Below are 18,612 nucleotides of genomic sequence, written 5' to 3' on the forward strand. Positions count from 1 at the left end.
GTTCACATATGTAGGCAATTATAGGCAAGAACTATTCCAGCTGATAATATATAGTACTCAATTCCATTAAAGGTACATTTCAAAGTATCAGTCCTGCCTTCATCACCTTCTTTAGGGCTCCATTCACACCTGAGCGTATTGTTTTCAGACGTTTTTTTAGGCGTTTTTTTAGCTATTTTTCAGGATTTTTTTGGGGGGGGCTTTTTTCAGGCATTTTTCAGGCGTTGTTTGCAGGTGTTTGGAGGCAGGCATTGACATCTAACAAAAACTTGTAATCTGCCAAAATAGAAGCTCATGTACTTTTCTGAGCTTCAGGCATTTTGCTTCATGTGACAAAACACTCATATGTGAACAGGGGCAAGTGAAATTAATACGATTTTGCTTGTTGGGCGTTTTGAGACTTCCGAGATGAGCGTTTGACGAGCTGAAAAAAAAACGCTCGGGTGTGAACAGGGCCTTTCTCTACACGCTACAAAAACATCAAATCCCTGGACAGAAAAATGACACTGCCAGAAACTGCAGATAAGATCAACCCTGCCCATTTCTTCTATCATGTCACCACAGACGTTCTTCCATTAACCGCTTAAGCCCCGGAAGATTTTACCCCCTTCCTCACCAGGCCCTATTTTGCGATTCGGCACTGCGTGATTTTAACGGACAATTGGGCAGTCGTGCGACACTGTACCCAAATGAAATTGACATCCTTTTTTTCCCCACAAACAGAGCTTTCTTTTGGTGGTATTTGATCACCTGTGCGATTTTTACTTTTTGCGCTATAAACAAAAAAAGAGCGACAATTTTGAAAAAATAACAATATTTTTCACATTTTTTTATATGAAATTCCCCCCCCCCAAAAAAAAAATGTAAAAATCTAAATTTTTTAACATTTTAGGCCAATTTGTTTTCTGCTACATATGTTTGGTAAAAAAATCGCAATAAGCGTATTTTGATTGGTTTGCGCAAAAGTTATTGCGTTTACTAACTAAGGGAAATAATGGCGGCGATCTGCGTTTTTTTTTTTTTTGCGGGACTGCGACAATGCGGCGGACAGATCGGACCCTTGACTGACATTTTTGACACTTTTGGGATTACCAGTGACATTACTACAGTAATCAGTGCTATACATATGCACTGTTACTGTAAAAATGACACTGGCAGGGAAGGGGTTAACTTTATTGGTGATGCAGGGGTTAAGTGTGTCCCTAGGGGCATGCTTCTAACTGTAAAGGGGTGTGGCTAGTGATGTAACCACAGAGACATACGATCCTACATAGGATCATATGATCTCTGCAGTTAGATCAGGGAGGATGACAGGCGGCTTTGTTTACATCAGCCGCCTTCCTTTCTCCCTTTCCATGGTCCGCCGGTCACACGCGTGGACTTGTTAGGGAATGAGCGGGGGCGGGAGCGCGCCTCTGGCGGCACGCGCTCGCCCCTTAGAGGCTCTCAGGCTAGCGACGTAGAACTACGTCACTTTGCCTGTACGGGGCTGACCGCCGCAGTAAATAGTAATGCGGCGGTTGGCAAATGGTTAAAAGTTACTACTTAACAAATTGCCTGCTATAATGTACAAACTCCCTTTTACTGGCAAGTACTTACACTGAAAACACTAGAAACGGGGCTGCGCATGCCCAAACACCAATGGCCAAAAGGAGAGAGAAAATCTTCACATTTATGAGGTTATAAATCACGAGAAAGAGTGTTTATACTTTTAGGATGGGAAACATAAGCCCCTAATTAAGCAATGACTAATGTGTCTCTTTCTTCACTGCTACCCCAAAAGATTTAGAGATAGAAATCCCCACCCAAGGATATTTATATGTGAATCAAAAAGATAGCAAATGAGGGTTTTTGAGTGGTAAGAGAACAGAAAGAGGGGAGAACAAAAGGGTTAACTTAATGGTTTTCTGACCAATCCCTATATTGGGAATAACCAGTAAATCTATAAAGATAAGTAACAATTTCTGTCTCTAAGACAATTTGACTGGCCAATTACCGTGCAATGGTGTGATGCATCCAAGCCACTCGTTAGTCAAAAATTACAAACTCTCATATCTACATTGAAAATTATTCATTCATCATCCTAATAAACCATGTCCCCCCAAAGAGGTGAAAAATAAGGTGCAATACCTAAATTAAAGTGGCACTAAAAGCAAAAGGTTTTTTTTTTTATTATTCTTAATGCATTAAGATAAAGAGTTCTGTGTGCGTCAGCCCCCTCTTTCACACGGAGCGGACCGTATTTCGATCCGCTCCAGCACTTTTATTAATTTTTTTTTTTTTTTTACGGACATGGATGATACTTGTGTCATCCAGTCGGTATGTCATCGCATCCGTTTGCGGATGATATACAGACATAATGCATGTCTATGGGATTGCGGATGACACCGCTGACATCCGATTTTGCGTCCTTTCCGTTTTTTAAACGGAAGAAAAATAGGGTTCTGTTCCATTCCAAAAAAACGGAACAGAACTGAAAGGATAAAAATCGGATGTCAGCGGATGGTCATCCGCTGACATCCACAATCCCATTGACATGCATTATGTCCGTATATCATCCGCAAACGGATGGAGTGATATACGGACATGCGGAATGCCCGTGTGAAAGAGGCCTTATACTTACCCGAGCCCCCTCTTGATCCAGCGATGTCCAAGAATGCCTAAGTAATCTGGGACTCTCCCTCCTGATTGGCTGAGACACAGAAGTGGCGCCGTTGGCTTCCGCTGCTGTCAATCAAACTCAGTTAGACAATGAGGAGGGGGGGGGGGAACCCCGACTCCGTGTCTGAATGAATACATGGAGCTGCGGCTTGGGTGCCCCCATAGCAAGCTGATTGCTGTGGGGGCATTCAACAGGAGGGAGGGGCCAAAATCTCCAGCCAGGGACCCGAGAAGAGGAGGATCCAGGCTCCTCTGTGCAAAAGCACTGCACAGAGATGTGAAGTATAACCCGTTTCTTATTTTAAAAGAAAAAAAAATGAGACTCTACAATCACTTTAACTCGACATGTTTCGCTCCCTAAATGAGCTTTCAGGAATACAAAAAAAGTACACCAAATCAAATAAAAAATAAAGCAAAAATGGGACAAACAAACATATAAAGCCCATGGTGATGAAAAGAAAATTGCATCTAATTTTTTGATCACCCCGTATTTAGAACAATTTGAGCAAAATAGCCGACATGCATCCATGCGCAATGACGTCATCCCGCTCTGGACGCATGTGACATCATTACTCAATTGCATTGTGATGTCATTGTGCTATGGCTTTGCGCATGTGCGGTAGGATTGCCATTCAGTCTATCACCCACAGCACCATCTCTCAAGCAATATGAGGAGATTTCTGGCAGTATCACCCTCAATTAAAATAGGATTGTTGCTCCTCACTCCAGCTTATGGATAAAGGAGGGGATAACCCCAATCATGGAGTGAAGGCTAAGTACCCCGAACAAACCTTTATTCTCAAGGCATAAGGATATTAAATTTGTGCACATTCCTCCGTTAAAGATGAACTTCACTCTCAATCAACTTTTACTTTTTTTAATCCTAAGGCCCCTTTCACACTGATGGACGATTGGGTTTCAGACGGACCGGATTGGACCCATCCATAGCTCCCTATGGAACGGTGGATGTCAGCGGACATGTGTTCGCTGACACCCTCCAGCATTAAGCCCCGTACACACGTACCGATTGTTGGTGTAAATATTCGGCCGACGACCGATCGGCTGATTGTAGGCTTGTTAGTATGATGCTTCCGACAGCCGACAGCGCATTTTCGGCCGAACAGAATCTGTCGTGCAGGCATTAAAATTTTTGTTGGCCAACACCAGAATGCCGATTGTTCGCCAGTCAGTACAGATTTCGGCCGACAGACAGCAGATTAGCAAGACTGGGCATGCTCAGAAAAGAAAAAACACACGGAAAGTTAACCATCACATGACATCACTTCTGCAGTCGGCTGTTGTTGGCCGACAAAATTCGTGTGCAGTCTTTTGCAGTTTTCAACAGACACGACAGCCCTGGACAAAAGACGGCCGATCGTTTCGGCCGACGATCAGTACGTGTGTACAGGGCTTTAGATCCAATCCTGTCTGCTAAAAACAGACAGATGGAGAACCGTTCCCCCATTCACCGATCGGATCAGATTACAGTTGGATGGAAATGGACAGGCGGTCCATTTTTATACGACTGCTGCATAGAGAACAGCAGGCTGTGTCTGTGTCTGCTCTGCATAGTGGAGTGAACACAGACCTGTCATCCGCCAGCTCAACAGGGATTAGTGGAGATATCCCCTGCTGAGCAGAGTCCGCCATGTCTGAAAGGGGCCATGTGCTGTCTATTATAGAATTGTCTATAATATTTTCATTTTGAGGACACCTGGTGGTAGCCTGTTGCAATTGCAGTTCAGTTCCTCACAGGAAGAAACAGAAAGGCTTTGTTAATAAAGTTTCTTTTTGAATAACATAAAGTTTTCCCCTTGGTTACCACATAACGATTTTACCTCAGATACAGAAGCCATTTTAGTTCTGATGCAGACAAGTGAAGATCTCCATATTTTCCCCTAGATACACAAATGCCTGTAAGTCTATTTATTATTTCCCAAAGTTCATTTTACACTTGGACTGCACTGTTGTGTGTTTGATATATCATTTTAATATAAGCTTTCTGCATAGTAATGTTTAATGTTGTGCTTATTAGCAAAGTGTCACATGTAATACATAATTGTTAGTCTCTCTGATTGTATTGCAGTTTACAGAACTATTGATAGAAGTAAATTCAGTTTTGGAATAAAACACAATGCTATTTCTGTCTGTTTTATTAACTGGCTGTCAGCTAATGGATAGTAGGACAGCACAGGCCTTATGCTGCTAGCATTAGTAAATAGATAAGATATATCATATTTACTTGTATTAAACTTTTTTTTTTTTTTTTTAATTTCTTCAGTTACTTCCTGGTCAAATGATGTCACACATCCCAGGCCTGCTCAGGAGGGGTTTTCTCAGCTAAGCCCACCCTCCTGCCTGTATGCCTGAACTAAGAAAGATGGATTCCAGGAAGTAATTTCTTCATAAATCATTTGCCCTTACTCAAGATGAACGCAGTAAGAAATTAGTGATTTCTCCGCAAAATAAAGCATAGAGACCTGGCTGGATGGGTGAGTTTGCTTTGAATATTAAAAAAGAATGAAACTGTATTTTTGATTTGTGGTGCTCAGATGCCTTGTATTTCCAATTTAAGCTGGACATTCACCATTATTATTTTATTTAAAAAAAAAAATAATTTTCAGAATGTTCATTTAATTTTCCAATGGTTAGTAGAGTTAACTAGTTCCCATCCGCGCTACAGCCTATATACGGCTGCAGTGCGGACTTGAATTTTCGGGAGGCCGTCTTTATACGGCCTCCAAGACACAGGCTCCCCGCGCGCTCCCGCAAGCGCGCATCGGGGAAAATCTGTGTCGGCCGTGTCCCTTGGACACAGCAATCACAGATCCTGGTGAATGGCCAATCACATCGGCCATTCACCACGTGATCGGACCGTCCAATGAGAGATGATCTCATATGTAAACATATGAGATCATCTCTCATCGCCGGCGCTCCTTCCTCACACAGAGCCTGCAGTGTGAGGAAGGAGGGAGAGCCTCACAGCGCCGGGGACACACAGGAATGTAATCAGGGCACTGATCACCAGTGCCCTGATTACTAAAGGTAAAAAACATACACAAATTGCCCCCCATCAGTGCCCCCCATCAATGCCCACAATCAGTGCCCATAGTGCTGCCAGTCAGTGCCCATCAGTGCCTGCTCATCTAGGCACTGATGAGCACTGACTGGCAGCACTATGGGCACTGAGTGTGGGCACTGATGGTGCTGCCCATCAGTGCCGCCCATCAGTGCTCATCATTGCCACCCGTCAGTGTCCATCAGTGCCATCCGCCAGTGCCCATCAGTGCCGCCCGTCAGTGCCACCTCTGTGCCCAGCAGTGCCACCTCTCAGTGCCCAGCAGTGCCGCCTATCAGTGCTCATCAATGCCGCCTATCATTGCTCATCAGTGCCGCCTATCAGTGCTGCCTATCAGTGCTCATCAGTGCGGCATATTAGTACCTCCTCATCAGTGCCCATAAGTGCCACCTCATCAGTGCCCATCAGTGCAGCCTATCAGTGCCCATCAGTGCCGCCTCATCAGCGCACATCAGTGAAGGAGAAACATTTATTTTCAAAATTTACTCGCAGAAAATAAGAAAATTTTTTTTTTTCCAAAATTTTCTGTCTTTATTCTTTTTTTTTTTGTAAAAAATAAAAAACCCAGAGAGGATTAAATACCACCAAAAGAAAGCTCTATTTGTGTGAAAAAAATGATAAAAATTTCATATGGGTACAGTGTAGCATGACCGCGCAATTGTCAGTCAAAGTGTGACAGCGCTGAAAGCTGAAAATTGGCCTGGATGGGAAGGGGGTTTAAGTGCACAGTAGGCAAGTGGTTAAACCCGGGTTTTGTTTTTGATTATGGTAAAGAGAAAATTCCATGCATAATAGGAAAACTTTTCTTGCACAAACAAACTTGCGGTTTTAATTTTCGGAAAAACCACACACATTGTAATGAAACCTGTTTAGTTTATCTGGGATTCCATTCAAGTAGCAGGATGAAAATTTAAGAGCTTTCAAACAAAATTAGTTGACTCAGTAATGTTTTGAGAAATGATTTTTCAGAATTTCCATACTAGTGTTGTGGAAAAAAAATAATAGTGTACTGCCAGCCTTAACCCAATTACAATTTTATTTTGGGAGCTGTGGATGCCATGAATTGGTAAAAAGCAGTTTGAAGATGTTTTCTTGAGAAATGTTATTTATGGGAATCTGCTGCACTAGGGTTATCGGTTCGATTTCCAACTATGGCACTACCTGCCTGGAGTTTGCCTGTTCTCCCTGTGTTTGCATGGGTTTCCTCGGGGTACTCCTGTTTCCTCCCACACTCCAAAGACATGCTGGCAGGGTAATTAAATGGAAAAAGCAGAAAAGTGTCTCTAAGTGTAGTCATTTAAAGCTCGTTTAATCACACAGGGGGCAACTCACGTAACTTGAGTTAGGAGCACGCATGCTCTGAAACGCGTTGTTTGCTCCCATTCCTGGTGACGTCACACACTGGCGTTGTGGTCCAGGCTGTGCCTCACCGAGCGGTATGCCTGGAGCGACACGGGAGAACGCCAGCCTTCTGTTCACACATCGTGGCTCCTTAACTAACGGACCTCTGTGTTCCACCTGCATGTTGACCACTATGAGCTTGATCTTTCATTCCCTATGTGAGTTGCCCTTTTTCAGTGTGAAGAAAACATGTTTTAAACTGCTACACTTGGAGGCGCTTTTCTGCTTTAGGTTTTCTTTTGATATACAGAGTTGGCTTCACTCCTTGAAGAGCTTTGCCATAAAGGCTTTACTCTCTTACTGTGTGGCTGTCATCAGGACAGGGCCCAGACATTTTTTGGATGTGTATTATGGACTTTTAATGGACTTATATTTATGACCATCCCAATCGTATGCGCTTGCATTTTCTCCCTTTTGCATTGTAGGTTAATTGGCTCTTTCCTAAATTGGCCCTAGTATGTGTATGTACGAATGTGAGTTCAGGACCTTAGATTGTAAGCTCCTTGAGGGCAGGGACTGATGTGAATGTATAATATATATGTAAAGTGCTAAGTAAATTGACAGCTCTCTATAAATAAGAGTAGTAGTAGTAATAAGAATAATAATTTTCAATAATAATCTTTTTGAACCTTTCAATAAGGATCCTTTTATTTTGTTTTTTTCTGAGCGTTGACTTCAAATCTTATCCTTTATTACTATTTAAGGGCTATTCAAATATTTACCTGTCAGTTTTCCTGTACTGGTACATTATAGCAAATATTGGCTACCCTCCAGGGACCAGGTGATAGGTTAGGTAACCGTTTTCTACATGTGCGAATTTCACGTTTCTTCTGCTCCTTTTCACCACAATGTTGTATCGGATTTAAAGCATGTACCAACATGCCACAATAGTTACCTTTTTTTTTGACCCAATATGTGTAATGTGATACATTTTTGTGGGTTTTGCACTCAAGTGTGCAAGAAGCTTTTTTAAATGTTGGCAATTATATTGAAATAATCTTACCTTTCTCAGATTCTCCAAATCAGTACTTTGATCTTCAGCCGAAATACGGTTTTCCATTTCAGACTCCTCAGCAATTCTGTCCCCACTCTCCTTTTCTCGAGCTCGGCAGCTGGGGAGTTGGCTCAAGTACAATAGCATTAAGAAGATACTTCTCCATAACATCTTACAGCAAGAAAATAAAAGATCTCTCCTCTACGACAAATAGAATGGGACGTCTGGTCAGACGTTTGTGACTCCAGACAGTGAATTCTGATGTTCAGCTCCGTTTTTCTTTCTTGTCTGTTCTGAACTTTCTTTGTTATTTCAGCAGAATTCCTCACATGAGGTTGTTCTTAAATACAGGAAATGTCAGAGTTTTTTTTTTTTTTCCAAGCGCCTGCTGGCAGTGGAGAAAGAGAAAATGTTTGGGCCAATAAACACAGTCAAGGGGAAAAGTTTGAGTCAAGAGGGCCTGTCTTTAATGCGGGTGTTAATATCTAGAGGCAATACAACATAATTTAATTAAAAATAATTGCTAGTTCCTATTCCTCTAGTACAATGTAAAATGTTTGCATTTACAGAACTGTACTAAGCATTGCTTTTCAGCTTAATCTCCATGTTGCTTCTCCTTGCACGTGTCTCCCTCTCAGCCACACCCGAAGGAGGAAGTAATTTATGGACTTCCCTCCTCACTCCTGATTGGCTGGGCGCAAACGACGTCTCCACCCACATTCCTTGTTTGGCAGTGGCTCCTCCTGCTAGGCAGAACTGTTCAGCGCGCGCTTTCCCGCGCGGTGCAGTTACCCCTCCAATGCCGCTCTCTCTCATCTCAGCCAATATGAAAGTTACTGCAAAGCGGACCATGTACCTTGCCAGACATGCATCCACTCTTCTTGCTTGTAGCAGGGCCCCAGCTGCGCCTCCATCACCTTGAGCCAGCTGTGCCTCTTTGCCAGTCCAGAGAATTGTCCCACTGTCGTAGGTCAACAGTCCTCCTCCCAGCACATGTACAAGCAAGGCCCATCACCATACTGTCTCCGAAGAAAGCTCCACTGCCCTTCCTGGCATGGCCAACAGCTATCTTTACAGTACTGACAATGTCACTATACAGAATAAATTTTCCGCTGTTGTATGCACGGTCAACATCATTCCATGTAGTCTTGACACACACACAGCCCCCCCGCACACTGATCCATGTGCCCCTGGCACTTTTTCCTGTTAAGCAGATACAGTCCCTTTTCACAAACAGAGGCCTTTCTCCCGCCTCCCAGTACTTCACAGAGGCATACATGTTATAGCTTAAGTGGAAGATTCCCGCCATCAGTGAACATATATTGCAGTTCTGACTGAAATCTCTGCATTGCCACCGGCAACCTTCAAGGTGCATTTCTATCTTCATCCCACTCTCCTTATCTCCTGTAGAGCAGGCCTCACACATGGATTGATTATTAGAACAAATTCCCATAGACAAAAATTACAATTTTGAAAATTTCCTTCGGCCGTTGCCATAAGCAACCGGGCAGGCGACCCAGGACGACATCCCGGGCGAGCCCCCAAATGTAGCACTACTCCCAAGGGAGCTGCTGATTACAGGTTCCCCTGGGTTACCATTAGCAACAGTAGAACAATCTGGCATTTCTCCAAGTTTTTTTACCTCAGACAAGGATCAGTCCAGTTTCTTTATTTTTTATGTTTTATTAGGAACTTGGATAGGAGAAGGGATGAGTGGGATACTCCAACTGAATAGAACTATGCACAATAGGCAGGGACGCCTTGAATAAATGCTGGTTAACACTGGTTAACGCTTAGTAACGCTGAGTAACACTGAAATTGAGCTAGTGACGGCTAGGCCGCTGGTTTCAGTCTGCCACGAGCTGTGACGCAGAACTGAAGGAATTCTCTGAGGTAACCTATACTCTGAAGTAATCTGACTGTACTGCTGAACAACTTCAGGGCCCTTCCTGGCATTCCCTTTGTTCCTAATCTTCAGGGTTCACTACACGGCACCACCTTTACTGTAAAATTCTGAGTGAGCTGGCTCCTTGATCCCCTGACTTCTCTGGAGAGGGTCCCCTAGGCAGATCCTTTAGTACTTACGATACTGTTTTTCCCAAAGTCCTCTGTCCAACAGCTCCACTGGTCAGCACACTGGATCCTCTGCAGCTCAGCTCCACTCCTGGTCCCTAGGCCAACCGCATGGATCACTCTGCAGGAGGAGAGTCTATCAGTCTCCCTACCTCAATATCTGTGAGCCACTCTGGGGAGATCTCAAAGATGCAGTTCATGCAAGACCTTCCATAGAATTTACAGGAACTGGAGGCTTTTTGCCAGGAAGAATGGGCAGCTTTGCCATCTGAGAAGATAAAGAGCCTCATCCACAAATACCACAAAAGACTTCAAGCTGTCATTGATGTTAAAGGGGGCAATTCATGGTATTAAGAACTGGGGTATGTAAACTTTTGATCAGGGTCATTTGGGTAGTTTCTGTTGTCATTATGTTTTAAAAAAGTAAACACAGCTGATTGATCATAAATGGCTTCAGCCAAACACTAACCATGAGTGAAAGAAAAGTTTTTGTGTTATCATTCAGATTCTCTGAAAAATGCCCAAGAAAACATAAATTCGGCCAGGGTATGTAAACTTATGAGCACAACTGTACATATAACATATCCACTTATGGCAAATAGCAAAATAATTTTTACACAAAATTTTTACATTGGTATCTCCCAGCTAGACGCAAATATTCAACCATACGCAACACATTCTAGGTGTCAAGAAGCTGGAGAAATCCAATGTGTTTCAACAATTTCAAAACAGCCCATAGCTGATTGGACTAGAAAAAAGCACGTGGAAGTTCAGACAGAGATGAGTTCAGAGGATGCCCAATCTCCTCTCCATTCAGAACATAAACTCTTTCGACATCATTGGAGCAGTAGCTGTCAAAAATCTGCAACTGTAACAGAGTTTGCTACAGTCATTGCAATGTGCTTTTTCTTGTTAAATAGTTTTTATTACGATTATTTCAAATAGTAACAAACAGGGAAAGGAAATCATAATAAAAACAGAGGAAAACAAACTCATAAAACATTGATATTATGGCCAGTACTACATAGGTGCAGTTATGCAATCTAACTTCATGCCCATGAAGATAAGCCATTACAGCATTAAGCAATCCAAATACACGAATAGCATTAATACTTATAACATGGGGTCGCTGATGGCCGTTCTCTAATAGGGCCACCTCCAACCCCCCTGAACACCCCAAATGGGTACACACTGTGTCCAGTTTGGGGGGGGGGGGGGGTAGACCCTCCAACAGTTAAACATCCGCGGACCACCATATATTAGACTGACATGTACATAGTTCTACAAGATGTTATTTGTGACACTAACAGAGAATATATGAAAGGTAAAGTAAAGGGAATACTCTTTGGTGGTAAATCAAAGCAGGCTAATTGGGCTTGAGACCAGGAGTGGCATTAGGATGCTTTAACTAGTGAATCCAGCGTTTGCTAAAGATAGGCATTCTATGATCTTTAACAGCTAGTAACTTCTCAAAATGACATTGTGTGTTTACCCGTGAAGTAAGTTCCTGAATTTTTGGTGACTCAGGTGATTTCCAATGGTAAATGATGATCAATCTAACAGCAAACAAGATGTGGAGTACTATAGTCTGGTACTTCGGAGGGATAAGATCTATTCCCAAGTTCAAAAGTGCCAAAGCCGGCCAGATAGAAAAGATCATGCCCAGAAAAACTCCAAGCAAAACCTCCACTTCCTTCCAAAAGGGTTGAATAAAGGTGCAATCCCAAAGGATATGATACAGTGTTCCTACCTTATTGCACCGTCTCCAACACAACGCACTGGAGGAGGGATAGATTTTAGACAGCCTATGAGGCATTAAAGCGGAGTTCCACCCAAAAGTGGAACTTCCGCTTTAGGGAGTCCTGACCCCCTGACATGCCACATTTGGCATGTCATTTTTTTTGGGGGGGAGCGGGTACCTAGTTTTGACAGGTACCCGCTCCCACTTCCGCTCGGAGCGCCGCGGCGCCCTGAACGGAAGTTCTCCTCTCCCCCTCCCTCCCTGCAATCTTCTGGGACACGTCAGAGGTCCCAGAAGATTGCCGGCCAATCAAGACGCGCAGCGTGACTCGCGCATGCGCAGTGGGTACCCGGCTGTGAAGCCGCAAACTGTCACAGCCGGGTTCCCACAGCAGTGATGCCGGCGCCGAGGGAGAGGATCGAGGCTTCGAGCGGCCGCATCGCTGGACCGTTGGACAGGTGAGTGAATGGCTGGAACTCCGCTTTAAGTACCATCCGTGGTATGTTTTCAGAAATTGTTCCCAATGATCAATACATTTAGACAGTTTATAGTTGACCGTGAATAAAAAACACACACTGACCTAAGTCAGTGAATCAGCGCTCACTGTAACACTCTGGAAGGAACCATATGACTGATGGTGCCACAGATGTAGATCACAAAATATGAATAAGAATAAAGAAATGAATGAATGTGATAAAATAAAGATAAATAACAATGGAAATATTACAGGGAAAACAAGGTAGATGAACCTAAACTGTGCAGGAGTCCTTTTCAATCATGCGATGATCCTAAGGGTGATGGATCCCTTATATGCCCCGTGTGCCAGATATAGCATGGCCCCTAAGGAAGTCCCATGTCGTAGCAGGGATGGATAACTGGAAGGCGAGTTTGTTAGTTTTGTGAAAATGGCGAATTTGTCTGTGGGGAGAGAGCTATCCTTAACGCTGAGCCAATAGTTGTGGCCATTCTTTTTCCAATCTAACGTCGAGAAGGATGGAATGAGCCATTTGTAAGCCCCCAATGGAATATCTAAGTTACGCCTTTCAAGGGTCTGATGGCGAATGGACAGTAAAGATCGCCAGGCAGTTAGCGTGGCAATAATAGTAGGCTGTTGGATGCGGTGGGTTGAGGAGGACAAGGATGAGGCATCTAACGGTGCCCCTAGATCCTGGTGCACAAGTAGGGATCCCTCCATAAAAAAGTTTGTCCGGTGGTTCCTGTAGCCAATATTGCATTTGGTCAAGGAGTGAGGCGGTATGATAGAAGGGGATGTTGGGGAGCCCCACGCCTCCACGGGTTCTCCGGCTCACCAGCGTTTTAAGGGCTATTTTCAGTCTTTTGCTAGACCATATCAAGGTCCTAAGAAGAGTATTACATTTCGCAAAGAAGGTAGTGAAATTGGGAGAGTTTGGGAAGAAGCTGCATCGTAAATACAGCCATTTTACCTAGCCAAGATAATTGTGCTTTATTTATCTGCTTCATATCATGTTCTATGTTACGGAGTAGAGGTGGGAAATTAGCCTCATATAGTTGAGAGGTGAATGGTGTCAGCTGGATGCCTAGGTAGGAAATGGTGCTATTTTCCCATTAAAAGGGGAATTGAGCTTTCAAATGGGCCAAGTTATCTTGGGTTAAATAAAGTGGGAGTGCTTGGCATTTGGCTGTGTTAAGTTTGTAGTACGATACTTGGCCAAAAGTGTCTATTACTGGTTGAACTTGGGCGAGAGATGTTTGTGGATCGGAAAGTGACAGAATAACATTGTCTGCAAAAAGCCCTATTTTGTGCTCCTGGTTACCAATTGTTATCCCTCTAATAAGAGGGTCTGCTCTAATAGCTGCCGCTAATGGTTCGATGGCTAAGTGAATATGATTGGGGACAACGGACAGCCCTGTCGGGTGCCGTTGGATAGGTCAAAAGATCTAGATAAAGAACCAGAGGTAAATACCTTTGCAGAAGGGTTTTTGTATAAGGTCATTATGGCAGAGTAAAGCCAGCCTGAAATGCCGAATTTATATAAGAATCTGTCCAGGTACCGCCAATGGACCCTATAAAAAGCCTTTTCTGCATTTAAACTAAGGAGCACGGAAGGCAATTGATGGGTCCCAGCCTGGTGAATTAAATAATCATCCTCCTAGTGCCGTCCGGTGCTTGTCTGCCTTTAACAAAGCCAACCTGTTCAGGACTTATAAGAGTCGGGGTAACTTCCAAGAGCCTATTTGCGAGTACCTTTGCGTATATCTTCACATCAGAATTTAGTAAAGATATAGGCCAGTAGTGTTGAGTGAGAGTGGGGTCTTTCCCCGGTTTCGGTAGAGTAATAATAATAGCTTCCATCATTTCCTTGGGAAATTGCTCGGTGGAGACTGCCTCATTAAAAAGATTAGACAAGTGAGGAGTGAGAATGTCAGAGAACGCTTTATAATATTCCGAGGACAGGCCGTCTGCGCCAGGCGCTTTATGGGATGGAAAATCTTTAATTACCTTGATGATTTCTTGAGGGTCTATAGGTCTATTTACTAATTCTAGGGTCGATGCATCTATTGTAGGTAACCTCAGTTTGTCCAAGAAAGTGTTTATTTCCTCTAGAGAGGGCTCATGTACACCAGGGTAAAGTTCTGTGCTATGTCATGTGGGCTAATAGCCAAGGTACCTTTGGCGTGATGAGCCAGTTGGGAGATCTGGGTTCTAGTGCGTTGTTGCTGCAACTGTCTGGCTAACCATTTCCCTGCTTTATTTCTCTGCGAATAGGAGGATGCTTTAATTTTCAGGATATACAGTGGGCACGGAAAGTATTCAGACCCCCTTAAATGTTTCACTCTTTGTTATATTGCAGCCATTTGCTAAAATCATTTAGGTTCATTCTTCTTCCTCATGAATGTACACATAGCACCCCATACTGACAGAAAAACACAGAATTGTTGACATTGTTGCAGATTTATTAAAAAAGAAAAACTGAAATATCACATGGTCCTAAGTATTCAGACCCTTTGCTCAGTATTTAGTAGAAGCCCCCTTTTGATCTAATACAGCCAGGAGTCTTTTTGGGAAAGATGCAACAAGTCTTTCACACCTGGATTTGGGGATCCTCTGCCATTCCTCCTTGCAGATCCTCTCCAGTTCTGTCAGGTTGGATGGTAAACGTTGGTGGACAGCCATTTTTAGGTCTCTCCAGAGATGCTCAATTGGGTTTAAGTCAGGGCTCTGGCTGGGCCATTCAAGAACAGTCACGGAGTTGTTGTGAAGCCACTCCTTCGTTATTTTAGCTGTGTGCTTAGGGTCATTGTCTTGTTGGAAGGTAAACCTTCGGCCCAGTCTGAGGTCCAGTGCACTCTGGAGAAGGTTTTTGTCCAGGATATCCCTGTACTTGGCCGCATTCATCTTTCCCTCGATTGCAACCAGTCGTCCTGTCCCTGCAGCTGAAAAACACCCCCACAGCATGATGCTGCCACCACCATGCTTCACTGTTGGGACTGTATTGGACAGGTGATGAGCAGTGCCTGGTTTTCTCCACACATACCGCTTAGAATTAAGGCCAAAAAGTTCTATTTTGGTCTCATCAGACCAGAGAATCTTATTTCTCACCATCTTGGAGTCCTTCAGGTGTTTTTTAGCAAACTCCATGCGGGTTTTCATGTGTCTTACACTGAGGAGAGGCTTCCGTCGGGCCACTCTGCCATAAAGCCCCGACTGGTGGAGAGCTGCAGTGATGGTTGACTTTCTACAACTTTCTCCCATCTCCTGACTGCATCTCTGGAGCTCAGCCACAGTGATCTTTGGGTTCTTCTTTACCTCTCTCACCAAGGCTCTTCTCCTCGATAGCTCAGTTTGGCCGGACGGCCAGCTCTAGGAAGGGTTCTGGTCATCCCAAACATCTTCCATTTGAGGATTATGGAGGCCACTATGCTCTTAGGAACCTTAAGTGCAGCAGAAATCTTTTTGTAACCTTGGCCAGATCTGTGCCTTGCCACAATTCTGTCTCTGAGCTCTTCAGGCAGTTCCTTTGACCTCATGATTCTCATTTGCTCTGACATGCATTGTGATCTGGAAGGTCTTATATAGACAGGTGTGTGGCTTTCCTAATCAAGTCCAATCAGTATAATCAAACACAGCTGGACTCAAATGAAGGTGTAGAACCATCTCAAGGATGATCAGAAGAAATGGAAAGCACCTGAGTTAAATATACGAGTGTCACAGCAAAGGGTCTGAATACTTAGGACCATGTGATATTTCAGTTTTTCTTGTTTAATAAATCTGCAACAATGTCAACAATTCTGTGTTTTACCGTCAATATGGGGAGCTGTGTGTGCATTCATGAGGAAGAAGAATGAACTTAAATGATTTTAGCAAATGGCTGCAATATAACAAAAGAGTGAATAATTTAAGGGGGTCTGAATACTTTCCGTACCCACTGTACCTATCATGGTTATCTAACAGGGCCAATCTAAGATCAGATCTAACCTTAGTGAGTTCTGTCAGTACCGAGTCCTGTAAATTAATTTTATGCAAATTCTCCAGCCGAGCAATCTCCGCCAGAAGAGACGATACATATTGTGTTTTTTTAGGTTTAACTCTGGCATTCATCTGTATTAGCAATCCCCGAACGAATGCCTTGTGAGCACACCATAGATTAAATATATAGACCGAGCCCCCTGCATTGAAGAAAATGAACTCCTGAAGGCAGACCTTCAGTTCCTCAGTGCAAGCCGGATCAGCCAGCAAAAAGGTATTATTCCTCCATAAATTGAACCTGGGGTGACCATCTGCGATCTCAAGAGAGATCGGCGCATGGTCAGACCAGGAAATGTTATCAATTGTTGCATCAGATAACTTCAACAACAGCTTACGATCAACCAGGAAATAGTCAATTCTGCTAGAAGAGGAATGCGGATTAGAGAAAAAAGTGAAATCCCGTCCAGTGGGATTCAAACACCTCCAGGGATCGTGGAAGTCCTCTTGAAAAACATAGGGAGCCAGACCCAACTTTTTCTTGTGAGTTTTAGCTGTGGAATCTATAGATGGGTCCATGGTGATATTAAAGTCTCCACAAAGAAGAACATACCCCCTCTGGACTGATCTCACCTTCTTCATCACTTTCCAAACAAACTTTTGTTGATGGGTATTAGGAGCATATAGTGGGACCAGGGTATAGGTAATATTATTGACGGTTGCCACAACAATCAGGAACCGGCTGTTGACATCCGTAACTAGGTCCAGTAAGTGAAAGGACAGAGTGTCCCTGAATGCCATCAGGACACCCCTTTGTTTTTTTAGAAAAGTTTGCCTGAAAAATATGTGGAAAAGATCTGTGAGAGCATTTAGGTGGGTTCAATGCTGTAAAGTGTGTCTCTTGTACGCATAGAATATCTGCTCGTTTGTTGACAGCGTCTTTCCAAAGAGATCTCCTTTTGTGTGGGCTATTTAGCCCCTTTGTATTAAGAGATACTAGTTTCAGTACCATGGCAACACAATAGAATAAGTATACAAAGCGAGTGCCACAAAGTCACGTAAGGTGATAAAAAAGTGCACGGTGCACCAACAAAAGGTTTGCTGATGAAATAAATTGCACTGTGCTTTTTATCTGGAGTGTCTCTCTTTAAACGCTTGGAACGCACCTTTTAGTATGCAGCAAATTCAGGTCACTTGTGTAATATCTTACATAATGCCAAATAGACAAATATCCGCTTTCAAGACAAAAAAGTGGCAGATCAGTATTTGTGACTTGAGGGAAGACAGTCACAGCTGTTAATAAGTGAAGCTGAAGGATCATGCACATCCACATAAAGAAATGTTTTCATGCTTAAACATGTCCCAGAAAGTGTGGAGGAGGGAGAACCAACAGCTTGGAACTTTTATTAAAAGACAACATTCTGTTCTTGTTCTTGTTCTGGTTCTGCTTCGATCTTCTCCTCTATATAGGTGTGCAACATATTTTATTCATCAACAACTTGTAATCCATTTATTTCAAAAAGCACTATGATTACTAAAAGATAAAAAATTTCAAAGCAGCTGTAACATTTATTGTCTTACTGTAGAATAGGAATCGCACAGGAACCACACCGCACTCCTGTGCAATTCACATGCGATTCAGTGCTATGCGATTTGAGCCCATTCATTTTGAATGGCCTCAAATCGCGCCGCATCACACGAGAGATCTGCATGCACCTTTTTGGGAACCGCACCACAACTGGATCCCATGTTCGTTTTGTATCATGCAATCCAGTGCGACACACTGCATTTAAACCTTGTGTTTAGAGTGTCATTAACCGCTTGCCGACCGCCGCAAGTACATATACTGCGGCGGTCAGCCCCTCACAGCAGAGTGACGTATCGGTACGTCACTAGCCTGTGAGGCACCAAAAGAAAGCTCTGTTTATGGGAAAAAAAGGACGTCAAATTCGTTTAGGTATAGCGTCGCATGACCGCGCAATTGTCCGTTAAACTCACGCAGTGACGAATCGCAAAATACCCCCTGGTCTTTCACCAACCAAATCCTCCGGGGCTTAAGTGGTTAACTTTGTATTGATACCCACAACAGATCGCTAGGGCAGTGGTATTGGAGAATGAAGAGAGATAACACCGCTCAGGCTAGTCAAAGTCCCCGATTCAAGGTGGGTGCTGAACCTCGGCTCGCAACCAGGAGAAGCATAAAAGAAAATGGTCGC

At 43.5% G+C, this 18,612-nt stretch overlaps 1 protein-coding gene across 1 annotated transcript in view; it reads right to left on the bottom strand.

Moving 5' to 3' along the window:
- Positions 1-8,486, bottom strand: part of CLEC11A (C-type lectin domain containing 11A) — a 34,924-nt gene extending 26,438 nt beyond the window's left edge. Inside the window, exon 1 of the mRNA XM_082273924.1 lies at positions 8,145-8,486. Coding sequence (XP_082130050.1) covers positions 8,145-8,306 — 162 coding nt within the window. The 5' untranslated portion in view covers positions 8,307-8,486. The remainder of the gene's footprint in view (positions 1-8,144) is intronic.
- Positions 8,487-18,612: the final 10,126 nt, after the last annotated feature.

This window comes from Pelophylax lessonae (assembly GCF_965119305.1).
Source record: "Pelophylax lessonae genome assembly, chromosome: 12".
NCBI classification, from domain to species: Eukaryota; Metazoa; Chordata; class Amphibia; order Anura; family Ranidae; genus Pelophylax; species Pelophylax lessonae.